This window comes from Magnolia sinica, chromosome 4, assembly GCF_029962835.1.
Source record: "Magnolia sinica isolate HGM2019 chromosome 4, MsV1, whole genome shotgun sequence".
NCBI classification, from domain to species: domain Eukaryota; kingdom Viridiplantae; phylum Streptophyta; class Magnoliopsida; order Magnoliales; family Magnoliaceae; genus Magnolia; species Magnolia sinica.
The window spans coordinates 91544185-91559203 of NC_080576.1; the positions used below are offsets into that span (position 1 = coordinate 91544185).

The 15019-nt window shown below is 40.5% G+C and overlaps 1 protein-coding gene across 2 annotated transcripts in view; it reads right to left on the reverse strand.

Annotated features, from left to right (window-relative positions):
• LOC131243373 (D-ribulose kinase) overlaps nucleotides 1-13444 on the reverse strand; it is a 56573-nt gene extending 43129 nt beyond the window's left edge. For both annotated transcript variants that reach the window (XM_058242695.1, XM_058242694.1), the window contains exons 1-4: nucleotides 13292-13444; nucleotides 11099-11319; nucleotides 3797-3936; nucleotides 3417-3669 (exon numbers count right to left, since the gene is read on the reverse strand). In XM_058242695.1, the coding sequence (XP_058098678.1) occupies nucleotides 3417-3669; nucleotides 3797-3936; nucleotides 11099-11319; nucleotides 13292-13355 (678 nt within the window). In that variant the 5' untranslated portion in view covers nucleotides 13356-13444. The remainder of the gene's footprint in view (nucleotides 1-3416; nucleotides 3670-3796; nucleotides 3937-11098; nucleotides 11320-13291) is intronic.
• Between the last annotated feature and the right edge of the window lie 1575 nt (nucleotides 13445-15019).

Sequence of the window (15019 nt, forward strand, 5' to 3'; positions counted from 1 at the left end):
CAACGTTGAAACTATCTGATGGTCCTGGATATCCTCTATTTCCTTTTTGGGTGTGTGAAGGTTAGGTATGGGAGATAGAGGCTGGGAAAATGAGTCGGGAATGATAGGTATGGGAGGTAGAGGCTGGGAAGATGGGTCGGGATGGGTAAGTATGGGAGGTAGAGGCTGGGAACATGGGTTGGGACGGGTAGGTATGGGACGTAGAGGCTGAAAAAATGGGTTGAGAAGGGTAGGTATGGGAGGTAGAGGCTGGGAAGAAAGGTTAGGAAAAGTAGATATGGGAGGTAGAGGTTGGGAAAATGGGTTGGGAAGGGGCCATGGTTCAAGGGATAAATATGAGAAATCAGGATGGGTGGGCAAAGGGCCGAACAAAGTATTAGTGGTCTTCTGAAAAGTAACTAAATCCTCCACATCGGATGTGAAACTAATTCTCATGGAAGGTGGAAGATCTATCTCATACACATTGAGACCGTTTCGTTTTATAATTTTGACGGGTCCAGCGCTACACGCGTGTAATTTACGAACGGCCCTCGAAAGATACTGCTCGGGCCTAATGCAGACCATCACAGAGTCCCCAATATTGAATCCTTTGAAACATTTATACTGGTCTGTATAAAATGTGCAATGTTCATTATTAGTCATGATCTTCTGCCTGATTTCTTGATGCCATGAATGAATGTGATGCGCAAAAGACTCTGCAGACTCTGACGGCCTATGGGACAGTGACATAGGGACAAGATCAATAAGTTTCCTAGGTTTATAATCAGTAACAACTTCACAAGGACTTAGACCTATGGACCTATCGACAAACTTATTCAACGTGAACTCGGTTGTAGGTATTACGATGTCCCATATTCTGGTGTGCTCTATATCCTTCCTAGGGGACTCATCCGATAGATCATTAGGAAAGATATCACGTAACTCATCCATTACCGGAATGGCCTCAATGGGTAACTCTACACTAGCCATTGGTGCACTCTCTCCAGCCACAAGGCCACACATGTTGTACCCCTCAAAATAGTGGTCTTTATATCTCTCATGGGGTGGGTGTCTGGGTGCACACCCATAATTGATTCCTTGACCAACTCCATTCATTGGTGTATCCTCCAGGCCACCTGCTTGAGATTGGACATCTACCCCAATGGTGGGGTTTGTCCTAGTGATGGTCTTTAGTCGGGTAATGCGTACATCAAGCTGTTCACAGCATTGGTCCATTTCCAAGCGCTTAATCATAGACTCCAACGTCTGAGATATCTTGTTTAGTGACTCTTGCAATTGTTCCATGTTTAGTGTAGGGTGCAAACCGAAACCGCGACCCGTACGTGTGAGCATACACTGACTTGCTCAACCTAAAGACCTTCTATGACAACTATATGCGTCTAAAAACTAAATGACCCTACGAGACTCTATATGAAGGAGACTACACACTGTTACTAAAATTCAACTATATATGATGGACTGAATGCATGAAGGACTCAAACAAACTAAACCCTAAATATGTGGTGAATTCCCCTACAAGAACCCTAGGCTTTGATACCAAATTTGATGCAGGACATGGAAAATTAAATATGATATGCAAGATTTCAGGCTTAGATCACACCAATTCAGAAACAATCACGCAAATTCCACATCCCATATGAAAATCCAAACATTCAATTAAAGGGGAATCTATGCGGGTCCAAGCCGACACAGGCTAGGACTGGACCAATAAAAATTATAAACCAAACGATGTCAAAGGGAAATAAAATCAACTACTCATGCATAAAAATCAGTCTCTAATCCAAGGGATTCCCTAATTTCAATTCAAGGAACCCTAAGGTGATAGAAAGGAGCAAATCAATTAGGGATCATGTAATCTAGGGTTATGATTCATGAAAAACGGCTATGAGAGGATAAAAGAGGATAAAAACCTGAGCCAAAAAATGATCCCGCGTGTGGACAGCAACAATGGCCCAGACGGACGTGCGCGTGATCCCGGCCGCACGTGTGTGGGGCCCACTATTCAGAAAAAGGCCACCTTGACCCTGGTTGGCCAGGGATGGACTCCAAAACCTCCAAATTTCAACTCGATCCGATGTACGGTTTGTGCGTGGTGCTCCGCCGAAGTTTCAGCTCGCCTGCAGGCCGAAATCTGGAAACCTGCTGTAATGAAGAAATCTGATGCAACAAAAGGACAAATTCGAAGTACGGATGGTGGGGGAAGATGAAAAAGAAGATAATGGAAGATGGGGGTGAATTGGGATCGATGTGGCTTCGCACCACGGTAGTTAGCCCTTCGAAAAGGGAGGGCTTCGCACCCACTTTTGAATTCTTCCACAACTCACGAAGAGAGTAGAAAAATAAAGCAGGAATTTTTTTTATTAACTTCAATTGAATTAAAAGAACTACAAGGGGTGCCTATTTATAGGGAGAACCCTATACCCAAAAACTCGCACCATGTGCGACACCTATTACTTGGCGATGAAGTAAACTAAAATAAAAACCAAACGAGAAAATCTAAAGCGTTCACGATGTTCTAAATAATAACAATAAGCAAAACCTAAAATATAAAACCAATCTGACGAGTGGGCCACGATCATGAGATCCCATGGTGGGCTTTTCTTGACAATCGGGCCACTTTTCTGAACCAAAACTTGACTTCTAGCTAGGAGGCCCTCCCTGGACGTCGTCATCGAGACAGATCGATGGTGGGGTCCTCCATCTACGTACGTACGTGCGTAGGGGTGGCGGCGTGAGTGCGCGTGTGCGCGTGATGTCCCCATCACATTCACCCAATGATTTGTCTCCTTGTTGGAGCTTGAATATTTCTTCAAATAATTGATAAGTATGAAAAATGTTTTTGTCAGATGAATACATCTCTTGTGAAGCATCCCACGTGTCCTTAGTCGTATAAAAAAATTGACATTTGCACTTATTGAGGATTCCATACTATTCCATTACTAGGTCATAATTTGGGCATTTTCCTAGATCCATTGGTCAGAAGTATTGGATTCTTCATCAGTTTCTCTGTGGTCAAATATCATAATTTTCCCTTAGCCGTGCGATAACTTAGATTGACTTGGACCATTATAAATAATTTGGCTAAACTATGTTGACAGGTCACTACCACTTTTTAATTTTGTGTAGTCTCATACCACGATACAGCATATATTTACGTAACCCAGATCGTCCAAATCATGAGTCCCATTGTGGATGAATCAGGGCCCAAAATTCATAGTGATCCAACATCTTAACCATTTGATTTTGCTCATTTAATTTGGAAGCCTGAATATGAAATTGTGGGTTCCACATGATATTTCTGCCATGTGATTGAAGTCATGCATGAATAGACTAATCAATTATTACATGTGTGTGTGTGTGTGTGTGTGTAAAACAAAGCATGAAAAGACAACGGACATTGGAAGCATAAATAATACCTTCAGAGCATTGTTGTAGTCAGACACTCCAAGCTTCCCGTGAAGAAGCCATAGCAACCAATCAGCTTGGTGCATCAAGATGGCAGATCCTTTATCTGAATCATGAGAATTCCACCACGAGATGAGCTTGCTAAGGGTAGATGAGCCAGAGCAAACCGTATGGTTTTCAGGAGCAATGGACTTAACAATTCCTAAAGCATCAGGGCAGCTTTCATTATAAAGAAAAGGTCTGCATAAGAGTGCTCCTGTGGAGCTGCAGTCACAAAATTTGAATGCTCAGTCCGCAAATGGCATCCTTGTGTGGAAGAAAAAGCAACAAGATGGATCCTGCATGTAGACAGATTTGGAAGGGGCCTCTCCTCTCTGAATAAGATATGGACCTGTCAATTATAAGAGTTGTAGCAGAAGTCCCATCTATAGATATAGAAGTAACATATGGACGAAGACTAACTGGAAGATCTTCAAGTAGCAAGAGAAGTGTTTCGTTCCAAGAGCTTGCCCAGTCTATTGCATCTTCAACCTGTCAAGATAAAAACAAGACCTTCAGAAATCAAATAGAAATGGACATGTAGCAGAGCTTGAAGAAGATTGCTAGGACTAAAATTCTGGGGAAAGAGATGACATTTCACTGTGGTTACTAATAAAGAAAGAGGACACTTCTCAGAACAAGCTTTGTAAAGAAAAATCACAAGTTAATGAGAATATTTTAATAAATAAAGAAGTTTGGTAGGCAGGTCAGTTAATGGATTCACAATTTGGATATAAGCACTTTTCCATGTGCATGTGCCTTATGGAAATCTGACATACAATCGACATGGGCTACTTGATAACGAATTTCAGCTTCTTTCTGAGAATTACTTTAAAACCCGGTTAAAAGACTCAGCAATCCAGATTGACTCATTCATCCCCTGAGTCGATTTGGGGCCAAATTGGCCTGACTCGCCTGAACATGGGGGTGAATCGGGGTGTTGAGCGGATGTGACTTCCGGTATCAAACTGAATCAGGTAATACCAAATCCAAGTCGACTCCGACTCGTCTGAATCTGGAAACCATGCTTTAAATCTACTTCAGAAAATGCTGGTATTAGTTAGGATATTTTTGGTAAATAGCTCAGTTTTAAGTCATCATCCTCATCTAAGCATTATCGCAATTAATTGGGGTCGGCTACATGAATCCTGTTATGCCATTCCACTCTATCAACGGCAAAAATAGCTCAGTTTTAAATGGAACCCCTAAATAAAGAAAAGGAGAATGCTTGTGCCTGAAGATATGGTTCACGTGGTTCATTCTGTAACTAAAGAATCATTCTGTATCTAAAAGTGCCCATAAAATGTCTCTGTATTCCTGTTAAATGTGAAGTGACCATAAAATGTCTCTGTATTCCTATAAAATGTGAAGTGACCATAAAATGTCTCTGTATTCCTGTAAAATGTGACTAATCAAAGCTTGTTATAGGCACCAAGGTGTTCATATTAGTCTTCCACATGACAGGTAACCAAACCAAAGCGATAAAGCAACATAAATGCTATTTTAACTGGAACATATCCAATGTATTAGTTGTTAATGTATGGTATAAATTCTGCTTTGCACGTCTGACAAATCATAGCGAATTACGTCAGTTAGACATCAGTGGTTACTTCCTATTAGTAGACTAATGATGTCGTATATCTTCAGCTTACATGACATTGTCAATAGAGGGAGATGGGGTTGAATTCTGTGCTAACTTGGTAAATCAGATGCTGCATGGCAAATGTGGATCAATATTGTTACTCAAGCTTCTGTTCTAGGCATTTTCTTAAGTTGCATGTGCAGAAATTGAAAAGTCGTTTAGGAATACACGTACTTGTTTGGGATAGTGTAGGCAAATTGCAAATTCTACTTGGGAATAGTTCTATAAAAGGTTTACCTGTCATTAGCTCATTTATGTCTTGGAACAAGGAGTCTTGTTGGAAGTTGTATTTCCAGTGGATTTTTTTTAATACAAATTTCTGGTGGGAAGAGATGGGTTGGAAATTGGAATTGTATACAAAGTTGGGAGTTGTCGAAATTGACATGCACTACATGCATCTGCACCTTTTCAGAAACATCGCTAAACTAAGATAATAGGTTTACTTGCGTTACAATAGGAATTTCTAAGCTTTGGTATGGATTCTCCGAAACGAGGTGTCCAGGAGTAATATCATAATCTGGTAAGTTTTACTAGACTTTAGGAAAGTCTAAAGTAGGTTTCTTTAGTGTTTTATGAGCAAGGAGGGTAGAGTTCAGCTGAAAAGGGAAAGGTTACAAGAGAGAGAGAGAGAGAGAGAAATTATTATTTTTTTAAAAAAAAAGAGGCAGTACGACATATGGGTGTAGTAGAGAGTAGAGAGAGGTGGCGGGACATGTAGAGACCATTCTTAGATGATATCCTCTCTTTTGTATTCTCTCCTCCTTTTTCATCCACTTCTTCATCATAGGATTTATCTTCCGTGTTCTCTATATTTGTATGCTATATAACAGTGTGGGTTTTCTGATATTTGTTGCACAGAGAACCCAACAAGCGGTGCCAAACCTGTGTTGGCAATCTAGGCCTACTTCTATGATTCCTCAAGGATTGGATTGGAAGGAGCATGGAATGTCCGTTTGCTTGCATATATTGAGATCAAGTAGTGGGCAGTGCTACATTCCCTCAAAGAATAAATCAAAAGTTGTTAATGGAAGGAAAAGATTCTTGATCTACAATGATGACCTAATGCAGTGTGGTGTGTCATTCGGCCTCTGAATCTCATTGCTCACAAAAGCATAAACTAGAGATGCCTAATGGAGGCATATTTCCTAACACATTGGGGGACAGTTATTTTCATGATGCACTCAAGAAACTCAGAGAAGATAGAATGGAGGATGAAGACAGGTCAAACATTTTTTTGCCTTATGGATGATGATGCAAAACACCTTATAAGGCACGTAAGGGTTGTGGAGGATCCCAGACTCCCAGTCCAGGATAAGTTGGAAAGTTTTGTAGGTTGAGTTTTGTTGTATTTGGAGAACTACATTGCACCATTTGACACAGGGCAACATGATGTTCTTACAAAACTTCAATAAGGTGAAAAACCGATGGAGCAAGTTGTCTCAACTTGATTCTAGAAACAAGTTTGATGCCTAACCGTTGCAGCATATGCTTGGCTGAGCAAGGAGACCTTGACCAAGGTCCAGCCACAGAGGGTTGGGAAAACAACTCTCATTGTAGGATCTAGAGGTGGAATGTATGGCAAAAGAACCTTTGAAAAGTGTACTCAAGGGCCTTTCGACCAAAGAACCTATAGAGTTTCTTTATTCTACTGAGGATCAAGAAAGCAAGACCGGTCGTGATTGGAAGAAAAATCACGGTGGGCTGTAGAAAGGGGAAGAAAAACTCTGAGCCTGTTGAAACCCTATGGAATATATTACCAAGTTGGATAATAAGTCATATTCCCAAACAAATGCTGAGAAATCGGCCATGCCCTCTATACCTTATGTGATTACAATAGGTGGCCCTATAAACAATATGGAGTGCTCTAGACCTTGTCAAGTTGTCAAATGTATATTGTGTTGTCTAAGAAGTAATTGAGCATACGCGTGCTCTGTTACAATTGGTTTTATATTTGGGTCCAACTTCTTATAGAATCTGAGTGTTTTCTTAGGCAATTGTGAACTTGTTCTCGTTGAGGATAGAAAACACCACTGCCATTTATGTAGAAAAGGATTCCAAACATCACCAAAAATTGTGTACATACCCATTACAGATATCACTACATTTATAATCATATTAGAGATAAGATTGTAGTGCTACATTCACGCCAAAGAGAAGTTGGAAGATCTCCTGACGAAACCCATTCTTATATATCTCTTTTAGGTTTCCCTTAGAAAGAAGAGATTGAGAATGGCTTGAGTTTTGTAGTCTTGCCTTTCTTTCTATCAGTGATCTAATGGTTATCTCTTTATGGTTATAAGTTATAACATTAACTTCTGTATTGTGTGCATTCATTACTATGTATGTTGATCATCAACAGTAGTCTTGTGATAAGAGTTTAGGTGATCATCTTTGTCGACAGGCCGGTCATCCACTTGCACAGGTAGACCAACCCTTAATACACGAGAGAGATACAATTAAGGCAATGTTCATACATTGAGGTATGAATTGCCTCTCTTGTAAAGAATAAAGGATGAAGATGCTAAATATGAGATATTACATCCACCTTCAATCCCAAAAACTGAAGATGACTTGTCAAAGTCAAAATAACGTAACCACATGCAATTGCACTACTGCGTTATGAACATTATGGCTTCATATTAAAGCCAAGTCATGAGAGGATGAGATGAGTCATGCCTCACATGTTATGACCTATGAATCCAGCATATGCCTAATATTGACCACTTTACAACACGAATTGTAGTCAAGTACTGGGACTTTTTACTTACAAATAGATTGCTTTGATTCCATCTAATTGTTGTATCATGTAAATAGTCAGTCCCATAAGCGACTATTGATTATTTGTGCCCTTAGCTACCCTCCTCTTGTATATAGGAGGTACGAGTGTCACTACTTTAGTGTACGATGATGAAGGTCCTTATATTGGTTGTGGCTTAGTTGATTCCAAATTACACATCTGCATAGGAAAGATCTTGTGACAACTACACTAAGGTTCTAAAACATTAGCACGCATTTGAAAACTTAGCTGCCAGCAATATTAAGTTTTGATAGTCACTTGTAAGCAATATTCTTTCAAAAAGTATACGTAGTATGTACTTACTTTAAAAAGGGTTGTAAACCAATGTTTGTAAAAAAAAAAAAAAACTGACTTTTCTAAATAAACTCGATGAGTTAGATAAGTGCATATGCTAGCTGAGTACCCCATATCAGGATTCAACTCCATCTAATGTGGTCATAATTCATAAGGACTAGGATAGGCATAGCAAAGCTTGGGTTATTGAGTGTTAGTCAGGTAGCCACTTAGTACTCAAACACCCATGAGATGTTTCCAACTAATTGTATGCCCTGCTTTTTTAATCATGGTCTTTTAGTTTTTGGTTTTTTTAAAAAAAAATGAGACAAGCTAGCTGGACCACCTACATCGTACCCCTCCCACATAATGATTAAGTGGGAAATATTGGATATGGGACTATTGGGCGCACTTGTGGGCAACCATTCATTGGTGGGTCCCACACAGTTTCCCCTTGGAATATCTTCGAATGAGTACCCTTTTGTCTCTCAAAATTCAAATTCAAGTTCAAATTAAGAAGATGTAGAGATAAGGTTGGATGAGAATGAGATAAGGATAGGTCGTTTCGTCAAGAGGGGTAGAAGGGTTGCCTTACAGATATCACACTAATTCTTCCTTTCGCAGGAGGGGAGCTGAGGAGCTCTCATCGTTAGATGATGAATTTTCTCTATCTCCATCATCTTTCTCCCCAGGGCGGAGGAGAGAGTTGGTGCAGTGACAAGAAATTCCCCAGTTAGAAAATCCAAGAGAGAGTTCAAATCGCCCTCGATGTTTTTAACTTCATAGTTGAACATGGAGAACTTTGTCTACAATCATGCAAACATTTGAGTGGAAGCTAGGGCCTTAACACCCTTGGCAAGGACTCTAACTAACTTAAAATCTATTCAAAGAGTGAACTCCTAGTTGAGAACTTGAGCTTAGAACTTTTGAATTTCTCATGGAGTGACGAGGATCTCCTTCATCAATTGTAGGGTAATTGGCCTCTGCTTTGCTCTAAGTGCCAAAGGCGAATTGAACTAGTTCCTCGATACCACTTGGAGCTCGCTGCTTAAGGATAGCACCCCAATCGATTTTTGAAGCATCGAACTCAATGATCTTGGGGTAATCTTTGTAAGGAAGGGCGAGTGTCGGAAGATGCTAAACGGGGCCTTTATCCGTTGCACTACTTCAATGTGTTGCAAGTCCCAAGGCTCCTAAGATTCTTTTCTGAGACGATTTAAAAGGCGAAAGGAATAGATAGGTCGGCTGCTAGGTCCTATAATAGGGAGACAAATAGTTGAGGCAGTCGAGGAAGCATTGTAATTGCTTATGGTCACCAATCTTATCAGGGAATCAAGTGGGGAACTCGATTGAGTGCTCTTTCGAGAGAATTTGATCGACATTTTTCTATGTTGTAACCAACTTCTCCCGATCCACTCGTGTTATAAATAAAGGAACTCTGTTGATGCAAACATATTCCCAATCCCCAACACTTCGAGAGAAAATATTAAAAGGAATGAGAGTACGCTCATTTATCCATAATAGCGCCCATCATATGATCTATAGCATTGATCTTATCCAATTGCCATCCTAACGTTTGAATCAAAGGGATGGTTAGCCCCTTTCCACTCCCATAAGAGTTAGGCAGGTTGTTGGACAAGGGCCATCCATCTTCGGCTTTATGAAGGTCCCTAAAATCATGGAGATAATGTCAGATCCTATGGGTCCACCCATCTAGGCCTTTCATTCTCCTCAATAGAGCAATTTGGTATTAGATTCTTTAATGGCTTATCTCCCCACCACCAAAAAAAAAAAAAACTGAAATTTTCATGACCCACAAACCATCTAGAAGCTCACTAGAAGTTGTTTTTTAGCTCCATCAAACATACCCATGAATGAGAATAGAACCTCAGCTTGACCACCTCTAATAAGTGAGAATTCCCCACATATTTCCTTTTCACTGAAGAAAGGAAATTGATTTCCTCAAATGTGATGGTTTCCTTCATTTGTGGAAGACAAGTGGTCTAAGAAAATCGATTTCCTCTCCACAGATTTCCTTGGAAAAGGATCATTTCCTTTCTTGCCTCATACCTAAAGAAAAATGAAACCTTTTCCTTTTTTGCAGGTTTCTTCGGATGTGACATTTTCAAATACTTTTTTATTTCAACCAATGCAAACAAGCCTTAAATATACTCAAAAACATTTGGTGTACATTGAGATCATCCTCCATATCATCTTTATTATGAATTCCTTATCAACTTCCTTAAATCTTTTAATGCCCAGGTAACCTTCCTGCAGCATTAAATGTCTTACACTATAAATTACTCATGTTGCGCGTGTGATTGGATTTGGAAGATGGTTGAATGAAAAGTTTTCTACTCTTTTTTGAGATATTCTCTCCCTTATGCATCTGTTACTCAAGATTAGCATGTTTTGCTACTAAATCCTAACATTTGTTGCTAGATGCCTACATTGCCGAGCATTCCTGTGTCTCCAAATGTGCTAGTTGCACCATATTGTATTTATTGCCAAATCAGCCTGTCCTTGATCCCCATATCTCCTCCAAAATTCTACCCTCGCCAAATTCCTAAGTTTGAATCTTATCAGTGTTTAATGTTCTGAGAGCCTTGGGTTTTTTTTTTTTTTAATACTCAACCACCATGGGCCCACTGGCATGGACATGCTGCAAAAGGACATTGTCGCATCCGAATGCATCATGACCCTTCCATTTTTTTCCATCAAATATTACAGTTTGAATTGGTATATCTAGTCAGGAAACATAATCACCAATGTCCAATAATAAGAAATAGTTACATCAAAGAAAACACTAAAGAGACAGACATTGTAAAGTTCCCAAACTTCAAAGATCATAAGTGACCAAACACACAATAAGAAAGGACACAAGATCTCCATCATGAAACAACATCAATGTTTGAAGCTATTTTTTAGAGAAACATTCTTACAATACGTTGCGGGTATTCTCTTTTCCCTTCAGCATGGATCCTTCCTTGCTTGTCGATAAGCGCATACCGAGCCCCAGATGTGCCAAAGTCCATCCCAAGGTAAAGTTGCCCAACTTCCGAAGAATCTTTACTAGCACCAACGGCCATCATTCTAATCCCCATTTTTCTTACAAATTTACAAAACCCAATTCTTGAATGCAATTTCCGAGGAAACGAATGTCCTAAGATGTCGAAATCACATGAATAATAATGACGAATTGTGACCATTCATAGCAAAGCATGAGACATGCCTTCTTTTGTACTTGTCAGACCAGATATGTGATGATGTGGCACAAGTGTGCAGGATTTGAGTCATTCCTCAAGTGGGGCTGTTAAGATGACATGGCCAAAAATCAGGCCAGTCTATTCATCAGTTGGGCCACATGTATGAGAAAAATGATGTTTGACAGTCTATATGGAATGTACATATGTGCCCACCACATGAATGGACCAACTTGGTTTTTCTACCAGGGTCTTAGGTATATTTCTGAATAGGAGAAAAGGCATATGATACCTCAGGCGGTGTTACTAGTAACACGATCTGGCTTAATAATGTCGGTAGCATGCAAATTGAGCAAAAGCAGATTGTGATTCATGTGGCTACTGCAACGATGCAAATCATGCCAAGAAAGCAAAGGCGAAACAGTGATGCAATCTGGTTACGCGCAATCCGACCACTATGGGAAGGAAAGGCCACATTCACCCCTCAGATCTAATGTCTTGGATACTAGGCAAAGGGGGGATTAGCCTAGATCAATTGTTGAGATTGAAAAGAACAGATCTCTCTTTGACTTCTCCTCTCTCCCACTTGCTTTTTGTTCTCAATTAGGTTTGGTGAAAGAGACATCTCATTATATAAGGTGGAGAGAGAGAGAGAGAGAGAGAGAGAGAGAGAGAGAGAGTTGTGAGAGGATTGAGAATCTTTCCACATAAGGAAATACTCTACCTTAAGAGACAGAAATCAAGGAGATATTTCCCAAAAAGGACTCCCCTGGAGAGAGTGCCACATGTATCATGTAGGCCCATTAAGGGTCCCAAAAGCAAGCCCACAGTAACCCACTTCCAACAATTAGGGAAAAACAAACATTTTGGAACATCTTGTATCTTAAGAGGTATAGTCATTTAGGAAGGCTGATAGTTATTATTTGTAGTTAATATTATGAGTTAATTGATACTGAATGATGACTAGAAACTTGATTGGTGCCATATCCATTTCTAATATTATAGGATTTGTATGGCCTGTTTGGGATCATAGATTTTCCCCATGGATTTGGAAAATTCATGGATATCGAAAATCCGTTGATTGGCATCCATTAATAGGTCGTTTAGATGGTAGTAAATGGGGCAAGTAGTAAATGATTTACTAGCAAGTCATTTACTACTTGTGTTTGAATGCTCTAATTCACTTGTAAATGATTTACTAGCAACGCCCCCTCCGCATTTACCAGCAAAAATGTGAGTTTCCATTTACTAGTAAATGAGGAGATGGCAACGGCTCTATTTTTTTGAACGAAAGCCTATAAAGCAAATTTCATTTACCATTTACAGGCTATCCAAACATTGTAAATGATTCAACTTAAAGCCAAACAGACAGGCTGTAAATCATTTACAGCCTTTAACTGATTTACTAGCAAATCATTTACAACGTAAACCATTTACCTCCATCCAAACAACCCCTAAAAGTAGTTAATTGCAAAATTCAAAAAATGAGAAACTCTCCCAAAAGCAATCAATACTCCCCAAATCCATGGTTTTTGGCTTGATTGCCGAATCCAAGTTCCAGATGAATTCATGGATTTTCCAAATCCACATTCCCATTCCCCCATCCCAAACAGGCCCTTTGAGAGGAATAAGAAGAAGAAGAGTTTATCTCAGTATACAGTCCCCCCACAAAGTTGCATTCTATCAACAGAATTTCAATTTCCATCTTCCTTATTCGCAGCTGCTACACAAAAGGCATGTTCATGGTGGCCCCCTTCTTGACGAGTGACCAGGATCCCTCACACGTGTGCCACGCCAACACGCGTGCAGCAAGTGATTTCTCCACACATTTACATATCAAGGAAGCCACTACCATACGTGTTGGGAAAGTGAGCTAGATATGCAGTGAATGCTATGAAATCTTTGATCAGAGAGAAGGGGAAAGAAAGTTACCGGATTGTTGGGAATGGGAAAGAAAATGGGAAATGAAGCTGGGTTCCGCCAACGTTAACAACATCTCTTACACCGACCCTCTGGAAAGCGGAGCAAAGCAGACACCGCTCCTTTCTTCTCAACGGTAAACCAACCAAGAGACCGGAGCTTGGTCTTGCATTCATTTCAGATGGATGGATTATTTGATAATCCGGCAGTGTATGACGCTTGATACGCAGCCATAAAAATTGAACTCGGCGTCGGTGGATGTGGGGCCATTTTGATATATACGCCTTCCATATGTTTTGACAGCTCATTTAAGGGCTTGATCCCAATAATGAAGCCGTTCCAAATCTAGGTCGACCATACCATAGGAAACAATGGTGATTGCCCGTTAAAAACTTATCGTGGGCCACAAAGGTTTTGGAACAGTCTGATATTTGAAAAACTTATTGTGGGCCACAAAGGTTTTGGAACAGTGTGGTCCGTTAATCCATGGTCTTTTAGACCTTTTCAACAGGTTGGGTGGCAAATAAGCATTCGAGTGGCTCCCAAGAATTATTTTTGGTGGTGGTTTCCTGTGGTGTGATCCACCTGGTCTACTTCATTTTTTATATATTTCTAAAATTGTCTTTAGAAACGCATGGACCGCGTGGATCTAAGGAATATATATATATATATATATATATATATATATATATATATATATATATATATGGGAAAAGGTACTATACGCTCGACCTTACCATAGGCTTCCGTAAGGTCGAGCGTTGTCACGATGCTGGCCGTCGGATGCTCAACTTTGAAATCAACGGCTACAGTTAAGACGGGATTTTCCCGTGAGAGACCGGTAGGTCCGGTTACATGGGATCCCTAGCCCAGCAACCTTCTCTCTATCGCCCTCAATACCAGCAGCCCTCTCTCTCCCTCAATCCCTGCCACGAGCGACCTCCGCGTGCAGCCCTCTCTCCGCCACCAGCAACGTTCGCCTCCACCTCTCTCTCTCTCTCTCTCTCTCTCAATCGGCACCACCAGCCGCGGCCGCCTCCACCTCTCTCTCCCTCCTTCTCTCCCTCAATCGGTACCACCAGCCGCGACCGCCTCCACCTCTCTCTCCCTCATTCCCTTCCACCACGCTGTGCAGCCTCAGATTACAGGTAAGACCCCTACCACCACGCTGTGCAGCCTCGGATTGAGCCTTACAGGTAAGGCCTCTGTTTTTTGGTATTTTCCCTGTTTTTTTGGTATTTCAATAGGTTTTAAAGATTTATCAAAAGATAAATTACTTCTCTCTTGCAAGAAAACGGCGCATGATGTGCCAAGTAATGGTATGCAGCAGTTTTCATTTAAGTCAGCTCTGTTGGTAAAATATGTCATTTTGGAGGAACCATTTTATCCTTGAGCCAGGGATATGTTTATACAAGTGGACCCATGGTTCAGGGATGAGGGATCCAGACTGTTGACCTGATGGGTGCTACCATGGATGGATCATGTTCTAAAATATCACACTGATTAGAAATTCTAACCTTCCAATCCTTTTTCTTTCTGCTGAATGTGGAGTGGCTACATTTTTTCTCATAACCATCAATTTGCAATCATGAAGAATTTTTGGGCATCCTTGATCTTTGGTGGGGCCCATGAGATCAATGGTCTATATACCAAACCATGACCTCCACTTGTACTGTCTAGCATATCAAGACTCTGTTCACACCCGATTGGGATCAGACCACTGGCCCAACACCATTGTAC